Source organism: Macrobrachium nipponense, chromosome 6 (assembly GCF_015104395.2).
Source record: "Macrobrachium nipponense isolate FS-2020 chromosome 6, ASM1510439v2, whole genome shotgun sequence".
In the NCBI taxonomy this organism is placed as follows: domain Eukaryota; kingdom Metazoa; phylum Arthropoda; class Malacostraca; order Decapoda; family Palaemonidae; genus Macrobrachium; species Macrobrachium nipponense.
Genome location: NC_061108.1, coordinates 46,259,278 through 46,283,774, shown reverse-complemented (window position 1 = coordinate 46,283,774; position 24,497 = coordinate 46,259,278). Strand labels below are relative to the sequence as shown.

General features: G+C 39.4%; 1 protein-coding gene across 1 annotated transcript in view; it reads left to right on the top strand.

Moving 5' to 3' along the window:
- Nucleotides 1–24,497, top strand: part of LOC135216852 (disco-interacting protein 2 homolog C-like) — a 271,475-nt gene that overhangs the window by 209,511 nt on the left and 37,467 nt on the right. The window contains exons 16-20 of the mRNA XM_064252365.1: nucleotides 1,803–2,037; nucleotides 7,810–7,949; nucleotides 8,090–8,310; nucleotides 10,621–10,833; nucleotides 10,968–11,199. Of these exons, the coding sequence (XP_064108435.1) occupies nucleotides 1,803–2,037; nucleotides 7,810–7,949; nucleotides 8,090–8,310; nucleotides 10,621–10,833; nucleotides 10,968–11,199 (1,041 nt within the window). The remainder of the gene's footprint in view (nucleotides 1–1,802; nucleotides 2,038–7,809; nucleotides 7,950–8,089; nucleotides 8,311–10,620; nucleotides 10,834–10,967; nucleotides 11,200–24,497) is intronic.

Below are 24,497 nucleotides of genomic sequence, written 5' to 3'. Positions count from 1 at the left end.
AGAGAGCGAGGGAGAAGTAGAGAGAGAGAGAGAGAGATGAGAGAGAGAGAGAGACGAGGAGAGAGAGAGAGAGAGAGAGAGAGAGAGACAGTACATCTCTCTTTGAAGTCAAGCACTACACAACTAACTCTGTCATGAGGCACCCATTATCTGAACCAGTCTAAAAGTTGCCATTAATAAATTTATGGACTATAGATGTATAATGGCACCTCTTTTCTGTCCGTTTCCCTCAAATCAATGGCGCATAAATTTTGTTACTCACCCTGAGTCAACCACCCAAAACCTGTTTTTACTACTAGTGAGTATATTCATCCATTGAGGGTTAAGGGGCTTGCTGACTGCCGAATTTCAAGGAATTATCGAATTTTAGATAACAGTTTTTAATTTTTTATGTCTAAATAAACACTTGTATCATGAAGCTATAATGCTAAAAAAATTTTTTTTAGATTTGTTAATTGACAATTTTCTCATTGCTTGTATGACACTGTGAACCACAAATTGTAAAAAGAATTGTGAAATAATGTCTGTATGAATAATTCAGGCTAGGTCCAAGTGAGCTATGGACTATTTTCAACAGTTTAATGGGTAAATAAATATATCTAGAAACCTTATTGCTTTAAAAGAATGTTTCAATTGGTTCATTGACAATTTTGTTCATTGCTTGTGAACGAAAAAGACTTGTGAAAAAGTCAGGTCTATGAATGATTCTACATTAAGTCATTAGGTTTAAAGTCATTTACTTTATAGAATGGTGCCTTATGACGTCAGCGCTCCCTGTAAATGCAAATTTTAGGTAATATATAAATCAAGAGAGAGCACAGTTCTATTAATTTGATTGTATTGTAAATTTCATGGCACATTTCTTATATGACAAAATAGTTTCGGTGCAAAAATCAGCCTTCTAACTCTCATAGTCTCGGTTATTATAAAAAAAAAGAAATTTTTTCTTTTGCCATTTTCTCAAAACTTAGTTTTTTTCAAAAATAATGCTTATATCTCCAAGAAGACTGAACCAAATATGATGAAACGTTTACAGAGTGTAGTTTAACTATATATTTTGATTTTCAAAGAGGACAATTGATTTTTGAGTGAAACTTTTTGTTTGGAATATTTTTGAAAAGTGACATCATGATTTTTTTCAAATGAAAAAAAATTAAAGTCAAATTTCTAGCTTTTTCTGGGAAAAAATTCATTATTAGTTGAAGAATAAGTGGTAAAAATTTGAAGCAAATGCCTTAAATCATAAGGTGGCCATAAGCACTTAATTTACAATGGGGCCTTATGGAGTCGTCACTCCCCTTAATATAAATAACAATAATGTGTATGTGTGTATATATTCTTGAGAGAGAGTGAGTTCATCTGTACTATATAGTTTCATGAGGTGAAGTACCTATGATGTATTTTGATGCTGTATTGATAAAGTTTTTGTATGCCATATTGCTTTATTAGGCCTAAGGTTACAGTATCAGATATGAATGCTAACACACACATAACAAGAGGTGGTAGGTTTAACTTATGCTAAGTCACTTCATTAGATAAAGGCTATCACATAATTTAGAAAAATGCATGAAAGATAGTCCCTCTAAAGTGTAAAATCTAGGTTTAATATCTATTCTTCCAAAAATATTTGAATACAAGGAGGTAAGAAGCTTGAACATTATCTATAGTGGGGAAAATTATAAAGATAAAAAAATGAGGGTTGTTTTTCATGTTTGCAGAATATTCTCTACAAAATTGGAGTGCATCTTAAATACCAGTATGTTTATTTCATTATTGTTATAACACTAATTTTCTTCTTGCAGCAAGTATAGCTATAGTTAAATCTCGAGATCTTCACTGGGGATTGTTAGCCACCAAAGATCATAAAGATGTCAGTCTACAATCTCTTCGCCTGTTGTTGGTAGCTGATGGAGCTAATCCATGGTCTCTTTCATCGTGTGATCAATTCCTTGCTGTGTTTCAAAGTAAAGGGCTTCGTCCTGATGCTATTTGCCCTTGTGCGTCATCTCCTGAGGCACTTACTGTCTCTGTACGTAGGTAAGTAGTGAATCTTCACAGTTTCAACCTGAGTTTATTAACAAGAACAATAAAGATTATTTATTTTTCAAGTAGTTTATATTTCTAGTTGGTACCTTTGCCCTACATAAATTAGTTGAATTTAAATGCTCTCAAGTTCTAGTTTCGTTAGCTTTTTTAAATAAAGATTTTATATAAGTGATGTACCCAGTAATTACAAAGCTATTAGTTTTCCACGTATGGCAGCCTAAATTCAAATTTCGTAGGTAATGCTTCAATTGCGGATTCAATTATTTGCTGATGGTTGTGCAACGCTTTTTTTTTTATCCGGAAATTTTAGTAATTTGTGGACTTTTGTTGAAATAAATTCACTGATTTCTGTATTTTCATGTTATTTTCATGACAAATACATTTTTTCTCATAAAAAATGTATTTAGACAAATATATAATGTAAAATAGGCAGTTTTAAACATTTAGAGAGGTAGTTGGTGTTTCAGCTATTAAAATACATTGTTAAAAGAATTTTTAGAGGGGTTCCAATATATCATCGATTTTTGGCAATCGTGGGTGGTGGTTGGGAGTACCTAACCCCTGCAAATACAAGGGGCCCACTGTACAGTGCCACCCCTTAATGGCAATATTAGGAATGACTTAGCTAACTACCCCATTTTGTTTTCTGCAGTCCTTGACAAAACATAAAGTGCTTACAGCAGCTTATTCTTACTTTCCAGTTTTATCACTGAATTTTGGTAGTACTATTACACAACCACCAGAAAGTGTATTTCAAATCCTTCAAGCAGAAGTCTTACAGGATGAGTCTTGTCTTTTTTTAGTCCTTTTTTTTTTTTATTACCCTGATTCAGATTCATCGACAAGCCAGCGACTTGCAAGCCGCTGGCGATAGTTGTCTTAAAAGTATGATAACCTTGGTTTTTTATCCAGTTCTGAGGTTTTCAGTGCAGACAAGCTCTGTAACGTGTTTTTGTTTCATCACGCAATTACGGTTGCCATTCTCTGCTTATTGTCTAGAGGTAGGGAGGCTAGTTTCATCTCTCAGCCTTCCTAAATTTTCGCTGAGGTTCCTTCTGTCACTCCTTTGGTCTGACTTAACATTAGGGTTCAACTTCCAGTCTCCTGGTGCCAACCAACTAGCACTGGTTGCCAATTCCCAACCCAAACATTGCCCCCTTCTTCCAGAGTACTTGGCACCAATTGTGCTCGACTTCCACCACTGAGCACCTAATGCCTGCTCGTGGCCCTAATTTTAAATTTTAAAGGATTGTGTTTGACCTGCAGAGTTGGTCACAGCTTGGTTTAAGACTAAGCAAATGTTTTTTGCTGTGCCTAGATTTTGGTGGATTATAGACTTTGCAGCTCTTTTTAAGTTTGCCAGATATAATTTCTGTGCCATGCATAGCTCTACATATGCTTCAAGCTGTACAAGGTACTGTCAGTCCACATGGGCAGCAGAGTTGACAGCGAGTCCATAGTTTGTCTGCAGTTCGTGCCATAATCCTCCAAAAACAAAGGAACTTCTTCAGTAGACAAATCAATAAAGTTTTCTGGCCACAAATTTTTCAGGGCTCTAAGGTTTGGCAGTCATATCGAACCATCAGAAGAGTGTCCTTCCTTACTAGTGGTTTATGATTCCCTGGTCTCTCAGGATCTATGAACTCTATGGGTTGGACAACTTTCAGCATGCCTGCCACAGCAAGGACCCTTCACCTCCTCCCTTGGATTCTCCTGTCCCAAACCCTCTAGTATGGGCAACATTCGGCATACAGTCCTCCCCCACTTTTACGTGGTATTAGGTTCCAGAACCTGTTGCAGAAATGTGAAAACTGCTGAAATGCAAAAATCCCACCTAAAAAATCCTTTTAACTAGCTTATAACTGCCATATACCAAGTAACTCATAATCTAAATAATCTAAAATGCTTATAACTGTCTATTTTAACATTTCACTGCTTGATTTGATAGTTCAAAAAAAAAAAAGAATTATCATACATATCATTACAAACAAAATTACACCCCTAGCTCTCATCCCAAAGCATCCCAAGACATCTTAGATTAGTACTACTCTGTTACCATTGTTACTCTTAAGTACTACAGTATATACACCCCCTAGAATGCTTATAACAATGATTTACTCATTTTAAAATATTGAGATTAGTGTACACAGCAAAATATCTATAAAATGTTTAATACCAATTAGATAAGTCTTTAATACAAGTTAAAATAAATTATCCTATAGAACATTTGACAACTAATCAAGTTACCCCTGTACTTTACGTATATGTACATAAGCCGTTTCCTCTCATAGTACCGTTCTCTCTCATAGTACTGAGGGATTAATCCTTTTAAAATTATCACTAATGATCTTTTTTTTGTGTAACACTGTTTATTCACTAATTAATGTATTTTTTCGTATTGTGTATGTGACTAAATATTGATTTTTATGATAAAAATGATTCACAGCCTACTTATAATGTAGTTATGTATCTCATAAGAGGTGTACGATTCTCTCTCTCTCTCTCTCTCTCTCTCTTCTTCTCCTCTGCTCTCTCTCTCTCTATCGTCTCTCTCTCTCTCTCTGTAAGGGTAATGGAAGATGCATTTGAAATTATATTACTGTAAAGTTTTTTATGATAAAGCATGTTGCACAGTATTTAAAATATTTACTAATTATTTTCATTTTATTTTCCAGCTTGCTTTTACTCTAAAATAAAATGAAAATAATTAATGAATATTTTAAATATTGTACAATATGCTTTATCATAAAAAATCTTTACAGCAATATTTCAAATACATCTTACATTACCCTTAGAGAGAGAGAGAGAGAGAGAGAGAGAGAGAGAGAGAGAGAGAGAGAGAGAGAGAGAGAGAGAGAGAGAGAGAGAGAGAGAGAGAGAGAGAGACCAACCTGGAATAAGCTTAACAGATGCATAGCTACATTATAAGTATGCTGTAAATCATTTTTATTATAAAAATCAGTATTAAGTCACATACACATTATGAAAAAATACAGTAATTAGTGAATAAATAGTGTTGCTCTACAAAGAAAAAGCAAATTACTAGTAATAATTTTATAGATATGGTCAATAGAAAAAATCCAGAAATTAGTGAAAGTTCCCCGTTGAAAAGTGAAGAAAGTATTCCACAAAAGTCCATGACAAAGTGGACTGCAGAAATGCAAAACGCATAAAAACGGGGGAGCATTGTATACAGACCGATCCTTCTTGGTCCACCTCGCCTTACACTTCTTATGGTTCAAGGAAATGTAAATAAGTTTCAGGCTCTTTAACGCTATGATGATCCTCATAGCCCTGTTGTGTCCCGCGTATAATGGCTCCTGAATCTGTGAGGGAGGTTCCATGATGGTTGTTGGTTGAACCTCTAGGTTCCTCACCGACTATTTCTCCTTGGTCAGCCTCCCTCAGGAGGTACCACTAGAGTGGATCCACTCTTGCCTAGACAGGCTTCGGGCAATCGGGAGGTTTGTCAGTTGAAAAGGTTTGAATGGCGGATCACCTCTTTTCTAAGGAGGTCTAGGTTCTCTAGTATTCCTCCATTTAGGAGTAGAGCTGTGCTTAACTCTGGTTTAATCACAGGGACATAGATTTTTTCCTAATCTCTCTACCTCCTCAAGTCCTTTAGCCATCCAAGCAAAGAAGAAATTAACTCAGATTGCTCATTACCCTTGGTCATTTTAGCCAAGTTCAAGGTCCCATCCAAGACCTGGATCCGTTCTTTCTCCTTTTAGATCGTTATTGACTCCCTTGACTTCCAGGAGCACCTGAGATCTCACGATCTCCTAACTGGCCTGTGCCCAGCTCCTCTGGCGCCAGCTCATTCTCTGAGTGTCCGCCAGCGCCCAAACTCCTAGCTCGTGCATTCCTCTGTTGCCAACTGAAGCTCCTGAACACCTAGCTTGCCTGGCACCCAGCTCCTCTTCCCAGCCACAGCCTGGTGCCAGTTCATGCTCCAAGTGTCCGTCAGCTCGTGAACTCTTAGCCCACCTGGCACACAGCTCCTCTGGCCCCAACTCATGCTCCGAGTGTCCACCAGCTCATTAACCCCTAGCTTGCCTGGTACCCAGCTCGTTTGGCACCAGCTACAGTCTGGCTCCAGCTCTTGGTAAGCATCCTGTAGCACTCCCCAGTTTGGAAGTAGTATAAAGAGCTTCTGTCCAGTTGAAGTTTTTCAGGAATTCCCTGAGCTGAACCGGAATCGGAGGACCGTCCATAATGTAGGGAGTTATGGTAAGAATCTTCCCCAGTCTAAATGTGTTGTTTTCCATCTATACTATGGACTAAATTTTTTAGACACATTCAGTTTTTTGGAGTTTATTTTCCCTACTTTGAAGCGAAGCTAAGGACATCGGAATGGCCTCTACCTCCTTAGTTTTCAGATGCTATATGCTCTTTACGTCCATTCTGCTATCGACCTACCGGAAGTCTAAGCGATCTTTACTTCTTACTATTTTTATGAAAGCTTAAACAGTGTTGAAATTTTCCAATACCACGAGACCATTTTTAGTGACTCGCGTGGCATCACGGAAGGAAGCACGGGATGTTCTCCTATCTCTTCACACTTTCTGTAAGGTGCTGTTTGGAGAGCCAGGGGGTACAACATACCTGGCACCCACCACTCCCAGTGGATGGCTTGTGGCCTGTTTTTTTTCAGTGTAAGTGTCAGTGGTGTTGGTGGTTGTTATTTTGGTGCTGCGCCTGGGGCAAGGGTGGTTACCTATCATGATTTGCTAGCCATAGAAGCACTTCCCTCACTGCATCTTAACTGACAGGAAATGACAAACATTGTTTTCAATGCTATCAACTTTTCTATTTGCTTAATGTTTTGGAGTAGAATATGTCCGTCATCCCACCTCCTTTCAGTTTGGAATCAGCTATGTAATTATTGGATAAGTCTGTATACCTACACTGAACAATTGAAGTGTTACCCACAAAATTTTAATTAAGGCTGCCGTACGTGGAAAACTAATGTCTATGCAATTACTGGGTAAGTGTATATGAAACTTTATTTTATTATAAAAATGTCTTTTTCATGTTCAATGAACTGATCCACTTTGGCTGGAGATCCTCCTCCAACTTCTGCAGTTCTCTGTTTTCACCAGCTTGTATAGATTTTTTTTCTTAATTTTCTTACTATTGCCATAGGTTTGCTATCTTTTCATCATGTTGCATATCTTTGAATAGCAAACTTCATTGTATAGTCCAAGAGCACTAGCCAAAATATGGCAAAAATTGGAAAGAAATGTTATAAAGTTGACTTTTTCACCATAATTCAGAAATATGACGGACTTTAACATATCAAAAGCCCAAGAAAATTTATCTGGAGCTTAAATCAGAAATTACATCCAAAGTACATGCCACCCCTGTTATAGTAAAAAATCACTTCATAATTGGATTTCTAGATTGGTTGCTGAAGAAATTGTATTTTTTCTCAATGTAACTGATAAGGAACTGAAGCTTTAATTTGTTTTTGAGAAGTTCTTCTGGTATTACTAGCCCCATAATTTGGTTGTCAGTTGTGATGTATGGTATGTAAACTAATTAGGCTCAAAGCCTGTTATATGCATTCATAGTTTGGTAGTATATAAGTACTTTGTATGTTTTGTAAGTTCTTTTGTACATCTTACTTGTTTTGTAGTATTTCTTTAATTTTTTTTCTTTCCTGTTTCTGGTACTTTTGACATAATTGTCTAAAGATTCTCATTTACATACAGTTTGGATGCTTAAATTGCAGAATAGCTGTGACAGTGACATACATTTCAGACCTGGTCATGGTGGAGCCAATGCTGTTGGACGAGGAGTATTGAGCATGCAGGGACTTAGCTTTGGTGTAGTGCGTGTCGACCAAGAAAACTCCCTCACATCTCTAACACTCCAAGATTGTGGACAGGTGTTACCTGGAGGTAAATGGCCCTTACATTTGTGTAAATGGAAGATTTACATCTAGCCCCTTTTTTGTCACATCAGTTGGAAAGTTCAGTTTGGAGTTACACATTGATAAAAAGTAAATGTTATTAATCAGACTTTGCAATCTTTCTTTCAGCAATGATTGTTGTCATAAAATTAGAGGGCCTGCCATTTTTATGCCGCACAGATGAAGTTGGGGAAATCTGTGTGGCAGGAGGAGCTGTTGGAGATCAGTATTGGGGTCTCCAAGGTATGACTAATAATACCTTCAAGGTGCAACCCCTAATGCTTGACAGTACACCAATGAATGGCACTGCTGCCTATGTCCGCACTGGCCTTCTAGGTTTCTTAGGACCTGTAAGTATTTGTGCTATGGTATACAGATATTGCCTGAAATTATTTGATCACTTTATATGTTATGTTCATAATACATAAAAATGTTAACTGTTCCTAATTTACAACGTACAGTATTTGACTTACAGCCATCTTTGCATATGATTGACAACCACCAGAAATATATGTGACAAATTTTGTAACTCTGATATGAAGGCTAATGCTTAAATAAAAATAAATTTTGGAGAGGCGTGTCCAAGGGATATTTTAAAAGGGCATTATAATGTAATGCATGAATTAAATTAAACACATTTTCTATATGCAACTCCCAGATTAGGTACATTTCCACTTATGACCAGTCATCAGAAACAAAACTCTAGCAGTAAGGGCTTTTTACCTTTTACATACAACACTTGGTTTTTTCGGAATCATCGTATAGCTTTACACTATTATGCACCGATGATACTTTTATTTTTATAATTAATATACCATATTGTAGTTTATGTGATGTTTAGTATTTTGCATTGAATCGTAATTGTGTCATTTTTATTATGTAGTTTAACCAGACCACTAATATCTAAGTGTAATGTTAAATGAATCACTAGTGAGGAAAGAACAAGCTAAATTTACAGCTTGAAAGAGAGCATTTGTTAAAAGTAGTAATAAGTGATATGTACCCAATTTCTAAATGTTTGCTTAGATCCCTGTTATTAGCTAATTTTTAAATTGCTTTTTTAGTAGGGTTTCAGTTCTCTGTTGAAAAAAAATTTTAGTACTGTTTTATAAAGATGTCGGATGACACCAAATTATGAAATCAAACTAAAAAGACAAAACTATAAAATTTTTAAACCTAAATGTTAATACTTCTAAACAGGAAAGCTTATTTAGCATGCATAAAAAATTGAATGCAAAGACATTGTAGTGCTAATCTTTTTCAATTTTGGTTGGTAATAAGTAATTTTTGTTGCTGTGAAAAGCTACTTCATTATCAGTTTTAGACTCTGAAAATCAGTTGGTTTGAATCAGCATTTGAGTGGACATTTAGAAACTTGCGTATTGTATTATTAATAAAAGACAGATTATGTACAGGCGCTTTTGAATCGTGCAAGTAAATCATAAGTTGAAAGTAGTGTGCCCAGACTGGTGAAAGTGCAATGGAAATATAGCGATGGTTGTCCCGGTAAAAGTTGATTCAAACAGAGACGATCTTATAAGTAACACCCTCCATCTTTCTAGTTTGAGCTAATTAGCAATAATGTTTGAACTTTTAATCCTCTGAATTATTTATACAATGGTTAATGCATATACGGTACTTCTGAACGTTATGAACAATACCATGTAATCCATACTGATGGTTCCAGTCAGGGATTATCTAATGTCTAAAACCCAGGGAAGGAACTGGGTAACAACAAATATAGAAAAGATCAAGCTATGAAGATTGTTGCATTGAAGCAAATTTATTCTGTCACATTTGTTTACCTCATAGATATTTAATTATTACTCTTGAATCAAATCCTGTTTAGGGAGAATGAAGATCTACTTATTTTATGTGGATTTCATACTTCCACCAACAATAGATGTCAAGATTTGGAAACAAATTTAAAGAAATTTTATTAGAAGCTTCTTCCCTATTTAGTCATCTAATTATCCAATTTGTCAAGATTGCAATTTAATTGTTTAAAACTAGGTTTTATATTTTTTTGACAAACCCTTTGGATCAGCCTTATAAGAGAGTCAAGTGTTTGGATTCTTTGGTCTGTTTAAACTACAGTACGGTAACAGTTTCATAATCATCATTATCATCATCATCATCTTCCTAACCATACTGCTATAGTTGTACCTGATGCCTAATTCAATGCTTCTTTATAATACTCTTGATCTGTAGTATTAATCATTTTTTCCAAATCTTATGAATGGTTTGAGAAATATTACCAACGCTTACATTCCATTGTTAAAGTGTTACTAAAGTACAACTGGTGGTGAGATATTGAAATGATTGTGCAGTAGCTATAAGAACTTAGTTTCAAATAGTTAGAATGTGACTTATGCAGGTATATAGTCATTTATTGTCATCTCTGACTGTGTATTTGTATTCTATCATAAATATATAATACTATTCTTCATCTTTGAGAGTGAATTATTATTTGTATTATTGAAGTTCTTGAGTATATTTCATGTACTGGGAATTCAAAATAAATTGTGATGAACTATGCTATTGTAATTTTGAAGGAACCTATTCTTTTCAACACAGTTAATAACATGTTCTAGTTATTTAGTTTCAGGGTCTTGGGAAATACTAGATTTATAATTCTATAAAACTTTTCTTGTCTGCAGGGTGGACTTGTATTTGTATGTGGATCCCGTGATGGCTTGATGACTGTGACAGGTCGTAAGCACAACACTGATGACATAATTGCTACTGTATTAGCTGTAGAACCCATGAAGTTCATTTACAGAGGTCGCATTGCAGTATTTTCTCACAAAGTTCTAAGAGATGAAAGGATATGTGTCATTGCAGAACAGAGACCTGACTGTTCAGAAGAAGAGGTATGTTGAGAATTTACAGTATCAAGTTCAGTTTCAGTTTAGTATCTAAATTAATAATTGGTAAATATTATTAAGTGCTTTGGCACTAAGTAAGTATATTATGATGAGTCAGTAATTTTATTTTTTATTCCCAGAGTTTTCAGTGGATGTCACGAGTACTGCAGGCAGTTGATAGCATCCATCAAGTGGGAATATACTGCTTGGCATTAGTACCACCAAATCACCTTCCCAAAACACCTTTGGGTGGTATTCACTTGTCAGAGACCCGCAAAAAGTTCTTGGAAGGGTCTTTGCATCCGGCGAATGTGCTGATGTGTCCACATACCTGCGTCACCAACCTACCCAAACCACGGGAGGTTCATCACGGTAATTGTAATGATACCTCCATTTTTTTTTGGGTGTTGTCTCTTCTACCTTTTTTTAGATCAGATTTTTGTAGACTGTGGCTATGTAAATGTATGTATCTCTTCTGTATATACAGCATATACTCTAGTAGGTTGCCGGCAGCAGCTACCCCTGGAATACTACATGTCAAAATAGGGAGAGAGAGTATGGAAAGATCTTGATTCCTCATCTCTCCCAGTACTTCGGCAGCAGGGTGTGTTTCTGCCTCATTTAACATAAGGCTGTCCAGAGGCCTTTCCACAGCCCTTCTACTACAAGCATGTGACACACATCCTATCTACAATGGCAGTGTTGGTTGGCATGCACATTGCCTCATTTATTTCTTAGCATTACATTCAGTGGTGAGAAACAGTATGCATAGACTTCACATCTGAAAGAAAATGAACTGCTATTAGTACAGGTCAAAAAGCTGTTTTGAAAGTGATTTTCAAAAATTTCAGAGATCAATGTATGGAAAAAAATGTCAATTAAAAGTTCATTTGGTGTTGTTTTGAGAGGTATTAGATATGCAGTAAAAAAAGTTTAAAACTTTGACATATTCTTATTTTATGCATTAAGGTAAAATGTTGCACAAGGAAAAAGGAAAATGTGCCATTAAATATTTTTTGCTACCTTTGATATGTTTATAATATCACAAGCAGAAGAATACATCTAATATAGGCACATGTGACTAATGTTATATTAGATTAGGAATATATGTGATTTTATTATGTACTTAAGGAAATTACAGGATTTGTCCTCACAATGAACAGAAACAATTTAAAGATCACCGGAAGTTAAATATAAACCTTAATATGTATAGTGGTAAACAATTGAAGGCACTTTAATTGTTGTACATCACTTACCTGAACCTCAGCAATTTGCTACAAATATTTCCAATCATAACTTGAATTGATGGTGGTTATCAAATACATTTAACATACCGATCAATGTACTAAAGTAATTATTAAATGTGTGCAATAGATTATTATAAATGCAACACACTAATTCCAAGAGTTGATGCATCTCATGTAAACAGTTAAACACTAGAGTTGAGCTTGGGATATACATAGTGTTTACAATGGCACTTATGTAACCACTCTTTATAAATACAGTATTTCTGTATTATCTTGTTATTTCATGATTGGACGATCATGTATGAAATCATATGGTTGCAGAACAGGCTGTCATAAAGTCTTGAGTTTAATGAACCCTTAGTTATTCAGTTGGTGGTTCCACTGGCTATTTGTCTATATGACTTTTTAGTGTGCCTCTGCCATATATTTTGGGTGGTTTTGATGTTCATTGAAGTATGTTCGTACATTTTGCCATAGGCTAAGTGGCTTAGTCCATGGCTAGGGTAAGCCTTAGTGTACTATTATCAAGGATCGACCTGTGCAGCTGGTATGGGCCTAACCCTGAGATTTTAGCCAAGAATGTTGGGGTTTACTTAATGTCAGGTTAGAGTAATTCCAGTTTATGATACTGACTCAGATGCATGCTGACAGTACCAGGCCTATGAAAAAGGGATAACATCGGAAATGTTTTCGTGTTGCTGGTTGGCTTATTTGAAGTGCTTTCAGATCTAGAATAATTTTTTCTCTTGTGTGAAGGTTTCATAAATAATTTACAGGATAGGAAAAATTTCTATCTTAGACTGGTCCCTATCGTATTAGGCTGGAACTTAGTATGTTATAATTTCCTACTTTACCAAAAAGTAAAACTCATCTGTTTCTTTCAAAGGACAAGGTTTTTGTTTTCCTTTACCTTTTCCAAGCTTTTTGCTACTTTTACTTATATTTCCCTTGCCATAGACTGTATAGGAGTCAAATCTGGTTGCATTTCAGGCTCATGCTGATTCAAAACAAAATTCATTATTTTTTCAGTCATGTGTATTTAATTAGCTAATTTCAGTTTGCACTTGCATTCTGTGCACACTTAACTTCTGCAGTCTTTTTTTGCTGTACAAACCAACTCAATCACATTGTAAATGGCTGCAGTTTTAATATTAAATGTCAGTTTTTTTTGTTAGGCATCATGCTTAGGTTTCAGAAATTTAGTTTGGGATGCAGACTACGGTGTAGCTAATCGAGAGAGATAGCAAAGTACCATATATTTCCCCATATAAGACAACCTTTGAATCCTAAAATTCACCTCTAAAAATTTAGGGTTGTCTTAAGTACTACCATTCTAAAATTTAAAACCTTAAATTCTAAATTATGTTTATCAGTTGGATAGTTTTGGCCTCAGTGCGATAACCACCGACACACATGAAAATATTCACATTATGAGTTAAACTGATAATAAAGGTAATAAAACCAATTTTACCTTATATATTATTGTCATCTTTATAACAAATAGCCAATTCAAGGAATAAAACTATTATCTGTGTGAGCCCAGCTGAGAAAATGTAAACATCAAGTTATGGTTGTGTTCACAGTGACCTTTATCTTTTGGTAAGCTTGAGAAAATTGAATGGTAGTGTAATTACAGTTGCACAGGCAGTCCCCAGTTATCAGTGGCCTCGATTATCAACAATCCGCTTTCAGGGGCTTGTTTAGTGCCAAAAATCAGTGATTTGCAGCGCCAAAATTGCACCGATTTCCAGTTATTGGCACCAACACTAGAGTATTAGCAGTAATACATACCTAGCAGAGGTACCATTAACTGGTTATCGGCTCTGATAAGCGCCGAAAATTGCTGATTTTCGGTTATCAAGAGATTTTCGCTTATCATCAGACCATCAGGATGGAATCCCCATCGATAACTGTACGTAATATTTTATGATAAAATAATAATTTTATATTGAAAATTCATTATTTTGGTGCTAAATAACAAAATTTTGGATTACATATATACAACCTTTATTTTTCAATAAAATTCAGTCACACATATGATAATTATCATACATTATTGTATTGTTGTTAGGGGTTGTTTGTGATTGGCGATGAAAAGTAAACGCAATAAACAGGCAACATGCTACATGCTATAGAATCGGCTTTATCGCATTTATTTTGATTTTCTAAGGATACAGTGAGAGAAACAGTATTTGTAAGAATATCATCTTTACATAACCAATATGTCATAAGATAACTATTGTTGTTAAAGCTAGTCTATACACATATGGTTTTGTAATTTAGCAGTCATGTACAACAGATATGAGATAAATTCATGAAAATTTGCCCTAATTTTTTACTTTGTCTTATCTAAAGGTCATCTTATACACAGAAGTATATGGTAGTACAGGCAGTCCCTGGTTATTGGTGGAGGTTCTGTTCTCTGCAGGGTGCTGATAAGTGAAAACCAACATTTAACTAAAACGTGCCGATTTATGGTGTCAAGTTTTGGTTAATGGCGCTGATAACCGGTTAATGTCACCTCTGTTAAGCATGTTATGGCACCACAACTCTGTTACACTGTATGGTGCCAATAACTGAAACTCGGTTGTTATGGTGCCATAAATCCGGATCGCTATTAACAATAACTGGGGACTGCCTGTACTTGTAGACTAAAGACAAGTAGATGCAGTAGCTACTGCATGTGTAAAAATTGCTCTTATTCTTTTATTGAAATCCATATAAAAGTGAATAAATTATAATTGAACTTAATTCTCTCTCTTTTTGTTAGCACATGTAGGCAGTCCCCGGTTATCGGCAGGGGTTCCATTCTCGGCTGGATGCTGATAAGCGAAAACCACCATTAACAGAAACTTGGCGATTTATGGTGCTTATGGAGCCAAGTTTCAGTTAATGGCACCGATAACCGGTTAATGGCACCTCTGTTAGGTATGTTATGGCAGCATAACTCTATTATCGGCACCTTGCAATAACCAAAACTTGGCCTTTTATGCCACCATAAGTCACAGAGTTTATGGTGCTAGACAAGCACCATAAAACCGGATCGCCATTAATCTAGTCCGCCGATAACCGGGAACTGCACTTTTTAAAAATTTTTTTTTATAAACATTTAGGTTACAGTCAAGTCATTTGAGTATTTATGATCTTCAGGAGTTCATAAATAACCATGTTAAGGCAAACGTGATTTAAATTGGATTCTGCCTGACAATTCAGTGGAGGAGACAATACTTAACATTCACTGTCTGTGTTACTTGGAAGTTCATGAGTTGAACGTGATTTCAGATAGACTGGGAGGTAGAATGAAGGCCAGTGAACCTAATTTAGTCTAGTCATTGCTGTTTACATTTACAAGTTCTATGATATTTGTGCATATTCCTGTGCATTATTTATATGCAAAGTTTCATGCAACAAAAACTGTCTTTGGAAATAAGCAATATGTATATTTATTGCATAGATAGAGATGGCTTGCATAGGTCCTTCGCACAACCCTTGGGGGATATAGTATGTAATAGTGTTAGCTTGGTTCCTGTGCTCACATGGAGATTTAGAAGACTTGGACCTACAGTGGTACCTCGAGATACAAAAGGCTCAACTTACGAAAAACTCGAGATACGAAAGCTAATATGAAAAATTTTACGGCTCTACATACGAAAATTGCTCAAGATATGAAAGGTTGTTGCTGTAAAGTCCGAGATTCGCCCGGACCACTGATAATTTTGAAACTCGCGCGCCGCCAACTGAATAGACTCGCCACCATCCTCCTGCTCTCCCATTGGTTCCTGATGCTAGTCACCGCCATGAGATCCTTCGCTCCTATTGGTCAGCATCCTTCCCATCATGCATCTACTCCGTAGCGGTGTGCCTCGGCCACTTGGTAGCAGCATCGTTATCGTACGCATGCGGTATTCGTTCGTTCTAACGATTTCGTTTGTTAACGTAAATTTGTTAGTGATTTCATTGCAGTATACGTACTTTATCGTGTTGTGTGAGAACTTTACTCTACTTATTCGTAAATTATGTACAGTATATACGTAGTCATAGGTCCTAAGAAAGTTGAAATTCACGGAAAGAAGAGGATGCTCTCTTTGGAAACGAAGATGGAGATTATCAAGAATTATGAAGCTGGTATGCGATTGAGTGTGATTGCCAAGGAATACGACCGAAATCCGTCAACAATAGGCACCATCCTTAAGCAGAAGGATACCATCAAAGCAGCTACACCTTCCAAGGGCGTCACTATTTTGTCCAGCAAGAGGACCCACGTGCACGACGAGATGGGAAGGCTTCTTCTTGTCTGGAAAAAAGACAAAGAAATCGCTGGCGATACGATAACGGAGACGGCAATCTCCCACAAGGCCAGCGCTATTTTTGGCGATTTGATTGCCCAGGCCGAAGACGACGGAGGAGAAGGGACATCAACGCCAACCCCAGACAGAGTTCAAGGCTTCGCATGGGTGGTTCAAGAAATTCCGTAAACGGACTGGCATCCATTCGGTGGTGCGGCATGGGGAGGCTGCCAGCTCGGACACGAAAGCGGCCGAAGCCTTTAAAAAGACGTTCGACAAGATGATGACCAAGGAAGGCTACAGTTCTCAGCAAGCCTTCAACTGTGATGAGACTGGCCTTTTATGAAAAAAAATGCCTCGTCGGACTTACATCACGCAGGAGAGAAGAAGCTACTCGGGCATAAGCCTATGAAAGACAGGCTTACGCTCGCACTTTGTGCGGACGCCAGTGGGGGATTGCAAGGTGAAGCCCCTACTAATCTATCATTCCGAGACTCCTCGAGCCTTCAAGGCCCACAAAGTGCTTAAGGAGAAGCTTCCAGTGATGTGGAGGGCTAATGCGAAAGCTTGGGTAACGAGGCTTTTGTTCACAGAGTGGGTAAATCTGTGTTTCGGCCCGACAGTGAAGAAATTCTTGGAAGAGAAGCGCCTCCCCCTGAAATGTCTGCTGTTGTTGGACAATGCCCCTGCCCACCCTCCTGGCCTCGAGGAAGATATCCTAGCGGAGTATTCCTTCATCAAGGTTCTTTATCTTCCGCCTAACACCACCCCTCTCCTCCAGCCCAAGGACCAGCAATTGATATCGAACTTTAAGAAGCTGTATATGAAACATCTTTTCAAGAGATGTTTCGACATCACCAATACCACAAACCTCACCTTGCATGAATTTTGGAAGGAGTATTTCGATGTTGTGATATGCATCCGACTCATTGACCAAGCTTGGCAGGAGGTTTCAAGGCGAACCTTGAATTCCTCGTGGAGGAGACTCTGGCCTGATGCCGTATCCGCCCAAGACTTCGAGGGATTCAACGTGGGCGAAGCTGATGCAGATTCAGAAACAGTTGACGATCCTGAAACTGTTTCACAACCAGATCTTGACGAGATCGTTGCACTCGGTAAGTCCATGGGGCTGATCATCGACGAGGACGACATCAATGACCTTCTCAAGGAGTACCAAGAGGAGCTTACGATGGATGACCTGAAGGAGTTGGAGGCCATGCAACATGACGTCGTTCAAGAAGAGTGCTCTAGCAGCGGTGAGGAGGAGGAGGAGGACCCTATGACAACGGCAGAAATTAATTATGTTCTAGCTGTTTTTCATCAAGTACAAACATTTGTAGAAAAGACACACCATGAAAAGGCTTATACACAGGTCGTATGCTTGCGCAGTTCGATGACGTCTGCCTGAGTCGTTTCAGGAACATTTTGAAAAGCAGGCAGAAGCAATCTTCCTTGGATAGTTATTTTTTAAAGAGGCCTTTAGTAGTAAGCAAACAGGAAGGTCCAAGTGATATGAAAAAACAGAAAATTGGAAGTGGTGAAGAAATTGAAATTTGTTAAAAAAAAAAACAAAGTGAAAAGGTTAAAATAATATCAGAAAAAGGCAAAAAAAAAAAAAAAGATTTTTAATTTTAAGTTTTTTGTAAGGTTAAGTGTTAATGTTTTCTGCCATTTGTTAATTTGTTTCGTAAAGTTTAGTGTTAATGTTTTCTGCCATTTTTTAATGTGTTTCGTAAAGTTAAGTGTTCATGTTTTCTGCCATTTGTTCTCCTCCTATGTCGCCACTTTCGGACATCGCCTCACTCGAGAGGTAAGGTTCCACATTTTACTACATAAGTGTACGTACATGTACGTACAGTATTTCTTGTACCCTGTACACTAATACACTTAATTTACAGGTACAATAATGGTTAGGCTAAGTATTGAATGGTCCAAATTGTTGTATTTCATTGTTTATTGGTCAATTTAGCTTTATTATAAAACTTATTGTGGTGTTTTTGTAGGGCTTGGAACAAATTAGGCAATTTACATGTAAAACGTAGTTCTAGATACGAAAAAATCAGGTTACGAAGGCCACTTCAGAACGGATTAATTTCGTAACTTGAGGCACTACTGTATGTGAATAAAATTGATCTTTTGTTCATATACGGAACAAACTTGAGGTCTTAACATTAGGATTTACTAGCGCCAAGCTGGAAACCGGTAGAATTAAAATTACACTTGTGAGATCCAGGGAATATTGGCATCTATACCAGGTCACGGGGCATGTATACCCAGAATGCCCACGGCGACCTGTGACCCATCAGTTATTTTCCTACCGCCTTTAAGATAAGACGTGTTTACTGTCTATCTGATTTAAAGCTGGTTTTCAGTTTGCCCGTTTTTTTATCCATTTCTTTTTTCATTTCTTATTACTTTTTCTTTCTCCGAGTGTGCTTAGTGTGATTGTGATCGGTAAGAGTGTATAAGTGGTATGATGGAGATTTTTGCCTCAACATCGGGATCGTCTGCCGTTTCGAAGAGGAGACAAAGGAAATGCCCAGGAGTCAGTGGCTTTCCATGTTCTAGATTTCTAACTTCGGTGTCGATGGATCCTCATCCAACGTGTAGTAGGTGCAGGGAAAACATATGTACGATTACTAATCCATGTTCTGTTTGTCGCGGTTGGTCGGTGGAACAGTGGAAAAAGTTCTATGAGAAAGGCCAATACAAAAGGAAGGTGGTGACGCCATCTTTGGATGACCAAACCTTACCGGCTTCTTTTGTATCGGCAATAAACCAGGCTGCTCCATATGTTTCTCCACCTGCTTTTGATTTGTCCCATATTCTCCTAGCGATTCATTATCGGAAACGTCAGAAGGGGTCTTGGGTAATTTTATGCATAATATGCACGCTCCTTTGTTCCCAGCAGGTAGAGGGGGAGCATCGCCGTCTTTGTTCCAGATGCCGGCTCCCGAAGCGCATAGGTTGGACGGTACGTGGTCAGCGCTAGGCCTACCAGGCGTACCAACTTTGGATGATTTGCTTGCGCTTTATATGGCGTCACGGTTCCAGCAGGGTCCGGCAGTGCTGAATGTTCCTCATCTCCCTGGCTTGCAATTTATGGGAAATAATGCCGCGGCTACGCCATCAAATTCGATGTTTACAGCGATGCAGAACGTGGGAGGTAGTTTGGCAGCAAACGTGCGGTTGCCAGCAGAAGCCGCACAGTCTCTCCCTACGAGATTGGTGACGTCACAACATACATCACACACCGATATGGCAGGCGCGATGACGTCACAGACTGCTTCTCGGCCTATTTCGCTGCACCTAGACTCAAATGCGCCTTCTGACTCAGCAATACAAACTGTAATGCAGAAATTACAGGATATAGAGAAGAGAATGGATAAGAGAGACAAAAAGAAGAGGTGTGATTCGCCTTCTTCATCTTCTTCCTCTAGTTCGGCGTCATCGCTAAGTCCTATATCGTCACGGCGAGCGCCAGTCAAGCGTTGGAGGATTCGGGATTTTGCGACTGATCCTCGGGCCAAGAGGAGAAGAGTGTATTCTTCTTTATCTTCAGACCAGGACTGTCGTATCCCAGTCAGCAGGAAGGTCGGGAAGTCAGTGGCTAGTAAGCACAAAGCTAGCAGACGAAGCCGTTTGCAAGAATCCGAACAAGCGAGAGAGGCAACGGCCGACGGACTAGCAGCCGATGCGGAGTTGCCAGTTCGGATTACAAAGACTACGATACCGCTGGTAAAATCGATGTTGGCTGCGAAAGGTGCAGCAGAGGATAGAATGCAGGTCCCAGTTTCGCCCGTAAGGCCATTCAAAATACGCACAAAGGATGATAAGGCTCATATTGAAAGTACGAAAAATAGGGAGTTGGCAACCTCGTCGGATACGTTCGTGGAAGGCAGTGTCCGTCTGGATGAAAGTTCGAGGCCAAGTTCTCCGATGCTCGAAAACGATACCAATACTAATAGAGACGAAGTTATATCTGTTTCAAGGGAGCCTTCATCTTGGAGATCTAGACGAGATTCTCGCTCTAGATCCGTGAGCAGAGAAAGAGTGAGGTGTTCTCGTTCCCCTGCTGACTATTCGGGATCAAGCCAACGGCGGCCAGCAAAGATCAAAGAGACCGCGGCCGTAGGGGCAGGCGGCCGTAGAATTCCGGGCCGTCTGTCAGAAGATAGGGGTGAAACAACATCCCTTGTGACGGAGAACAGTACGTTAGAGCCGGAGGAAGGAGAAAACCAAGAGTTTCTGGCCTCATATGCAGAGGTGATTGATTTGATTCGTCAATTCAATAACCTTTCGGAGAAGACAGAAACACCGGCCAGTATGCTTCCTCCTGGAATTGACATGGTATTTGGATTAAAAAGGGATACCAAGGTGTTGTATGAATTGCCTTGCTTGATTCATGCGGATTCTGTCTTACAACACGTAAACGCAAAGATTGCAGGAAGGGATAATTCCTTAAGATCTAATAGATCATTTAAATTTATTCCTCCTCCAATGATGAAGCAATGGAAATATTATACGACACCGAAGGTCCCTTGCAACCCCAATGTTGTAAGATTAAGGCCTGGATTAACCTTGGATCAGGTTAAAATGGAGTGCCCTTCGATGACGTACCAAGAGGCTGCTACGTTAGAAGCAACAGCTTCTTCTGTCTTTCAGACTGCTTCTTGGTTAGATCTTTGGTCAACAGCAGTGGCGAAGATTGCATCCTCGGAAGTGACAAGAAAGGTAGTGGATGAATCTTTGTTCATTAGATTACTACAGTCAGGTTCCAAGGCGATTGCATACCTGACAAACTTAAGTGCCAATGTTTGGGCAAATATCCTAGACTAAGCCGCACTGGGGATTTGGATTCCCTGTTAGCGATGAGGAATGGGGATATCTCGGAGTCGCAACTGCTGTTGCCAGAGGTCATACTGGAAGAGGCGATAAATAGAAGAAGGATGGACACTTAACGATAGGTTGGTGCAGCAGGCAGTTAGGAAAACGTCTAACAGTCAAGCTACCCCTTTGGAGGGGAGACAACAGCAAATATCTCGGAAGAAGACAGTGAGACATAACATCCCTAATAGAGCCACAAGACCCTCTTCCCCAAAGAGGCTAACTCATCAGCCCTTTCACAATAGAAACAACAGAGGAAGGGGGGTAGGTGAAGAGGGAGAGGCTCAAGAAGATAGGATGGGCGCCTCTCATCACTTAGCCACACCAGTGGGGGTTTGCCTGGCAAATCACTGGAAGGTGTGGCAGGAACTGGGGGCAGAGCAGTGGGTGGTGGATGTTCTCAGGATCGGGTATTTGATTCCGTTCGAGGTAACCCCGCCCCTGACAGATCAGCCATTACCCCACTTCGCTTATGCTCACGAATCTCAGAAGGCCATTATTCTGCAAGACGAAGTGAAGAAGATGACGGAAAAAGGAGCTGTGGAACAAGTATGCAGTCCGTCGAAAGGCTTCTACAGCAGGATTTTCCTGGTACCCAAAGCCAACGGGGAGTGGAGGACAGTAATAGACCTGTCAACTCTGAATCTGTTTATAAGGAAAACCAGTTTCAAAATGGAAACTCCAAAAACGGTTCTACAAGCAGTCAGGATCGGGGACTTTATGCTGACAGTCGATCTGAAGGACGCATACTTTCAGATACCAGTCCATCAGTCTCCAAGGAAATTTCTCCGCTTCAGTCTTGCAGGGAAAGCTTTCGAATTCAAGGTCCTGTGCTTCGGATTGACGACGTCTCCTCAAGTTTTTACAAGAGTGTTCACTCTCGTGTCAACGTGGGCGCATGCTCAGGGGATCAGGCTAATAAGATATCTAGACGATTGGCTGGTGATAGCGAAGTCCAGAGAGAAATTACTCAGGGACAGGGCGACCCTCCTGCAGCTTTGTCACAGCCTAGGTATTGTGATAAATCAGGAGAAGTCGCAGTTGGATCCAAGTCAACGTTTGGAGTATCTGGGAATGGTTATAGACACAAAGCCAAAGTATTCCCGACAGACCAAAGAATAGAGAAATGCAAACAAGTGGTGAATGCCTTTCTGGGAAAACAAACACAGCCAGCAAGGCAGTGGCAGGTGGTACTGGGAATCCTAACTCCCTGGAGAAGCTAGTACCACAAGGAAGGCTACACTCGGTCTCTACAATGAAGGATGAAGGAGTTTGGTCACCAATAAGTAGATCACCCGTACGAGCAAATTCCCTTGTTGGCAGAAGTGAGGAAAGACTTGCTGTGGTGGGTGAACGACGACAATCTGACAGTGGGTGTCCCCCTTCAACAATCCTCTCCGGACCTCTTGCTGTTCTCGGATGCGTCACTAGAAGGCTGGGGAGCCCATATGGAGGAGTTGATGTGTCAGCAAAATGGAGTTGCAAGGACAGAGAACTCCATATAAACGTGCTGGAGTTAAAAGCAGCGTTTCTAGCTCTACAGGAATTCAGGGAGAGAGTAAAGGGACACTCAGTGGTATTGATGTCAGACAACACCACAGTAGTAGCTTATAGCTTATATAAACAAACAAGTAGGCCTAGTTTCTCGGCAGTTACATGTGATGACAGTTCAACTTCATCAGTGGGCTGTAGAGAACCTGGTAGACATCAGGGCCAGGTATATCCCGGGAAAAAGAAACATAGTGGCCGACAAGTTGAGCCGCAGGGATCTCAAGTATCTCCTCCGAGCGAGAGGGTTTTCGCAGAAAGCAGCAACTCAGATGGCAGGAAATATCAGGAAATCATCTGCGACAGTATACCAAGGAAAGTGGTCAGCATACTGTGATTGGCGTCGTAGAGGGAACTTTTGTCTCCACTCGGTACCACTATTCAGCAGTTAGCAGACTTTCTGATATATCTCGGAACAGAAAAGCATATGTCTGTATCTGCAGTGAAGGGGTACAGGGCTGCTCTAGCCTTAGTCTTACGAATGAAAGGGGTGGCCATTTCGTCTTCATGGGAGTTGGCCATGCTGATGAGGAGCTTTGAACAATCATGTCCACCAAAGGAAAAAAACTAAACCCCAGATTGGGATCTGACCATGGTACTGAGTAGTCTGACACCCCCCAAAACCCCCCTACGAACCACTAAGGCAGTCCACGGATAGGAGCCTGACCCTGAAGACAGTCTTCTTATTGGCCCTGGCTTCAACCAAAAGGGTGGGGGAGCTACATGGCCTGTCATATCTCATAAAGCACTCGAGAGGTTGGAGGTCAATGGTATTTGAGTTTGTTCCAGAATTTGTGGCCAAGACCCAAAACCCAACAATAGTGGACGGCAGATTCGACTCCTTTGCCATACCTTCCTTGGCAGACTTTGTAGACAATGACAAAGATGAGATGACTTCTGTGCCCCATCAGGGCACTAAGGGAGTACTTTAAGAAGAACAAGGCACCTCAGCCGGGGTGCCGGAGGTTGTTCGTAAGTACAGGACGGAACAAGAAGGAAGTTGTCCAGGATACAATATCGTTTTGGCTAAGGGAGACAATCAGAAATCCTTATATTGACAGAAGACTGGAGGTCAAATAGCCAGGATTGGGACTAGAGCTCATGACAGCAGGGGCTTGAGTGCTTCTCTGGCATTTAAGAAAGAACATGTCTGGTGAGGAGAGAATTCTGAAAGCTGGTGTGTGGAAACGCCAAACAACTTTCACCTCATTTATTTGAAAGATGTTGCCCATAGATCCTTGGGTACACTTTTTCCTTGGGTCCAATGGTGGCGGCCCAACAAGTGATATAGCTCATCCAGTACCCCTAGTGGGTCAGTTTGCGTCTATTCTAAGATGAAGGTATGAAAGTAGAATGGATGGGATGACTGGTCTTTTTTTCTTTACTACTTTCTTCCTACTCCTTTAACTACGGGCAATATGAAGGAGGGTACCGTCATATGCTGGAACGGACTAGATGCAGGTGAGGTGGTCAGCCATACTGTGAAGCTATCTTAGGTATGATATACTTTTCAGTAGCAACACACCCCTCTAGATAATAGGGAAGAGAGGGGTGAGGGTGGATCCAGTTACAAGGGACAAGAGTAAACCATAGTAATGGAGCTATCAAGAAAACCCGAGTGAGGGGAAACCAATAGATTCGCTTATATCTTTGGTTCTAGGTTCATTGTCCATTCTCTTAGAATTTCCCTAATATATTCGGA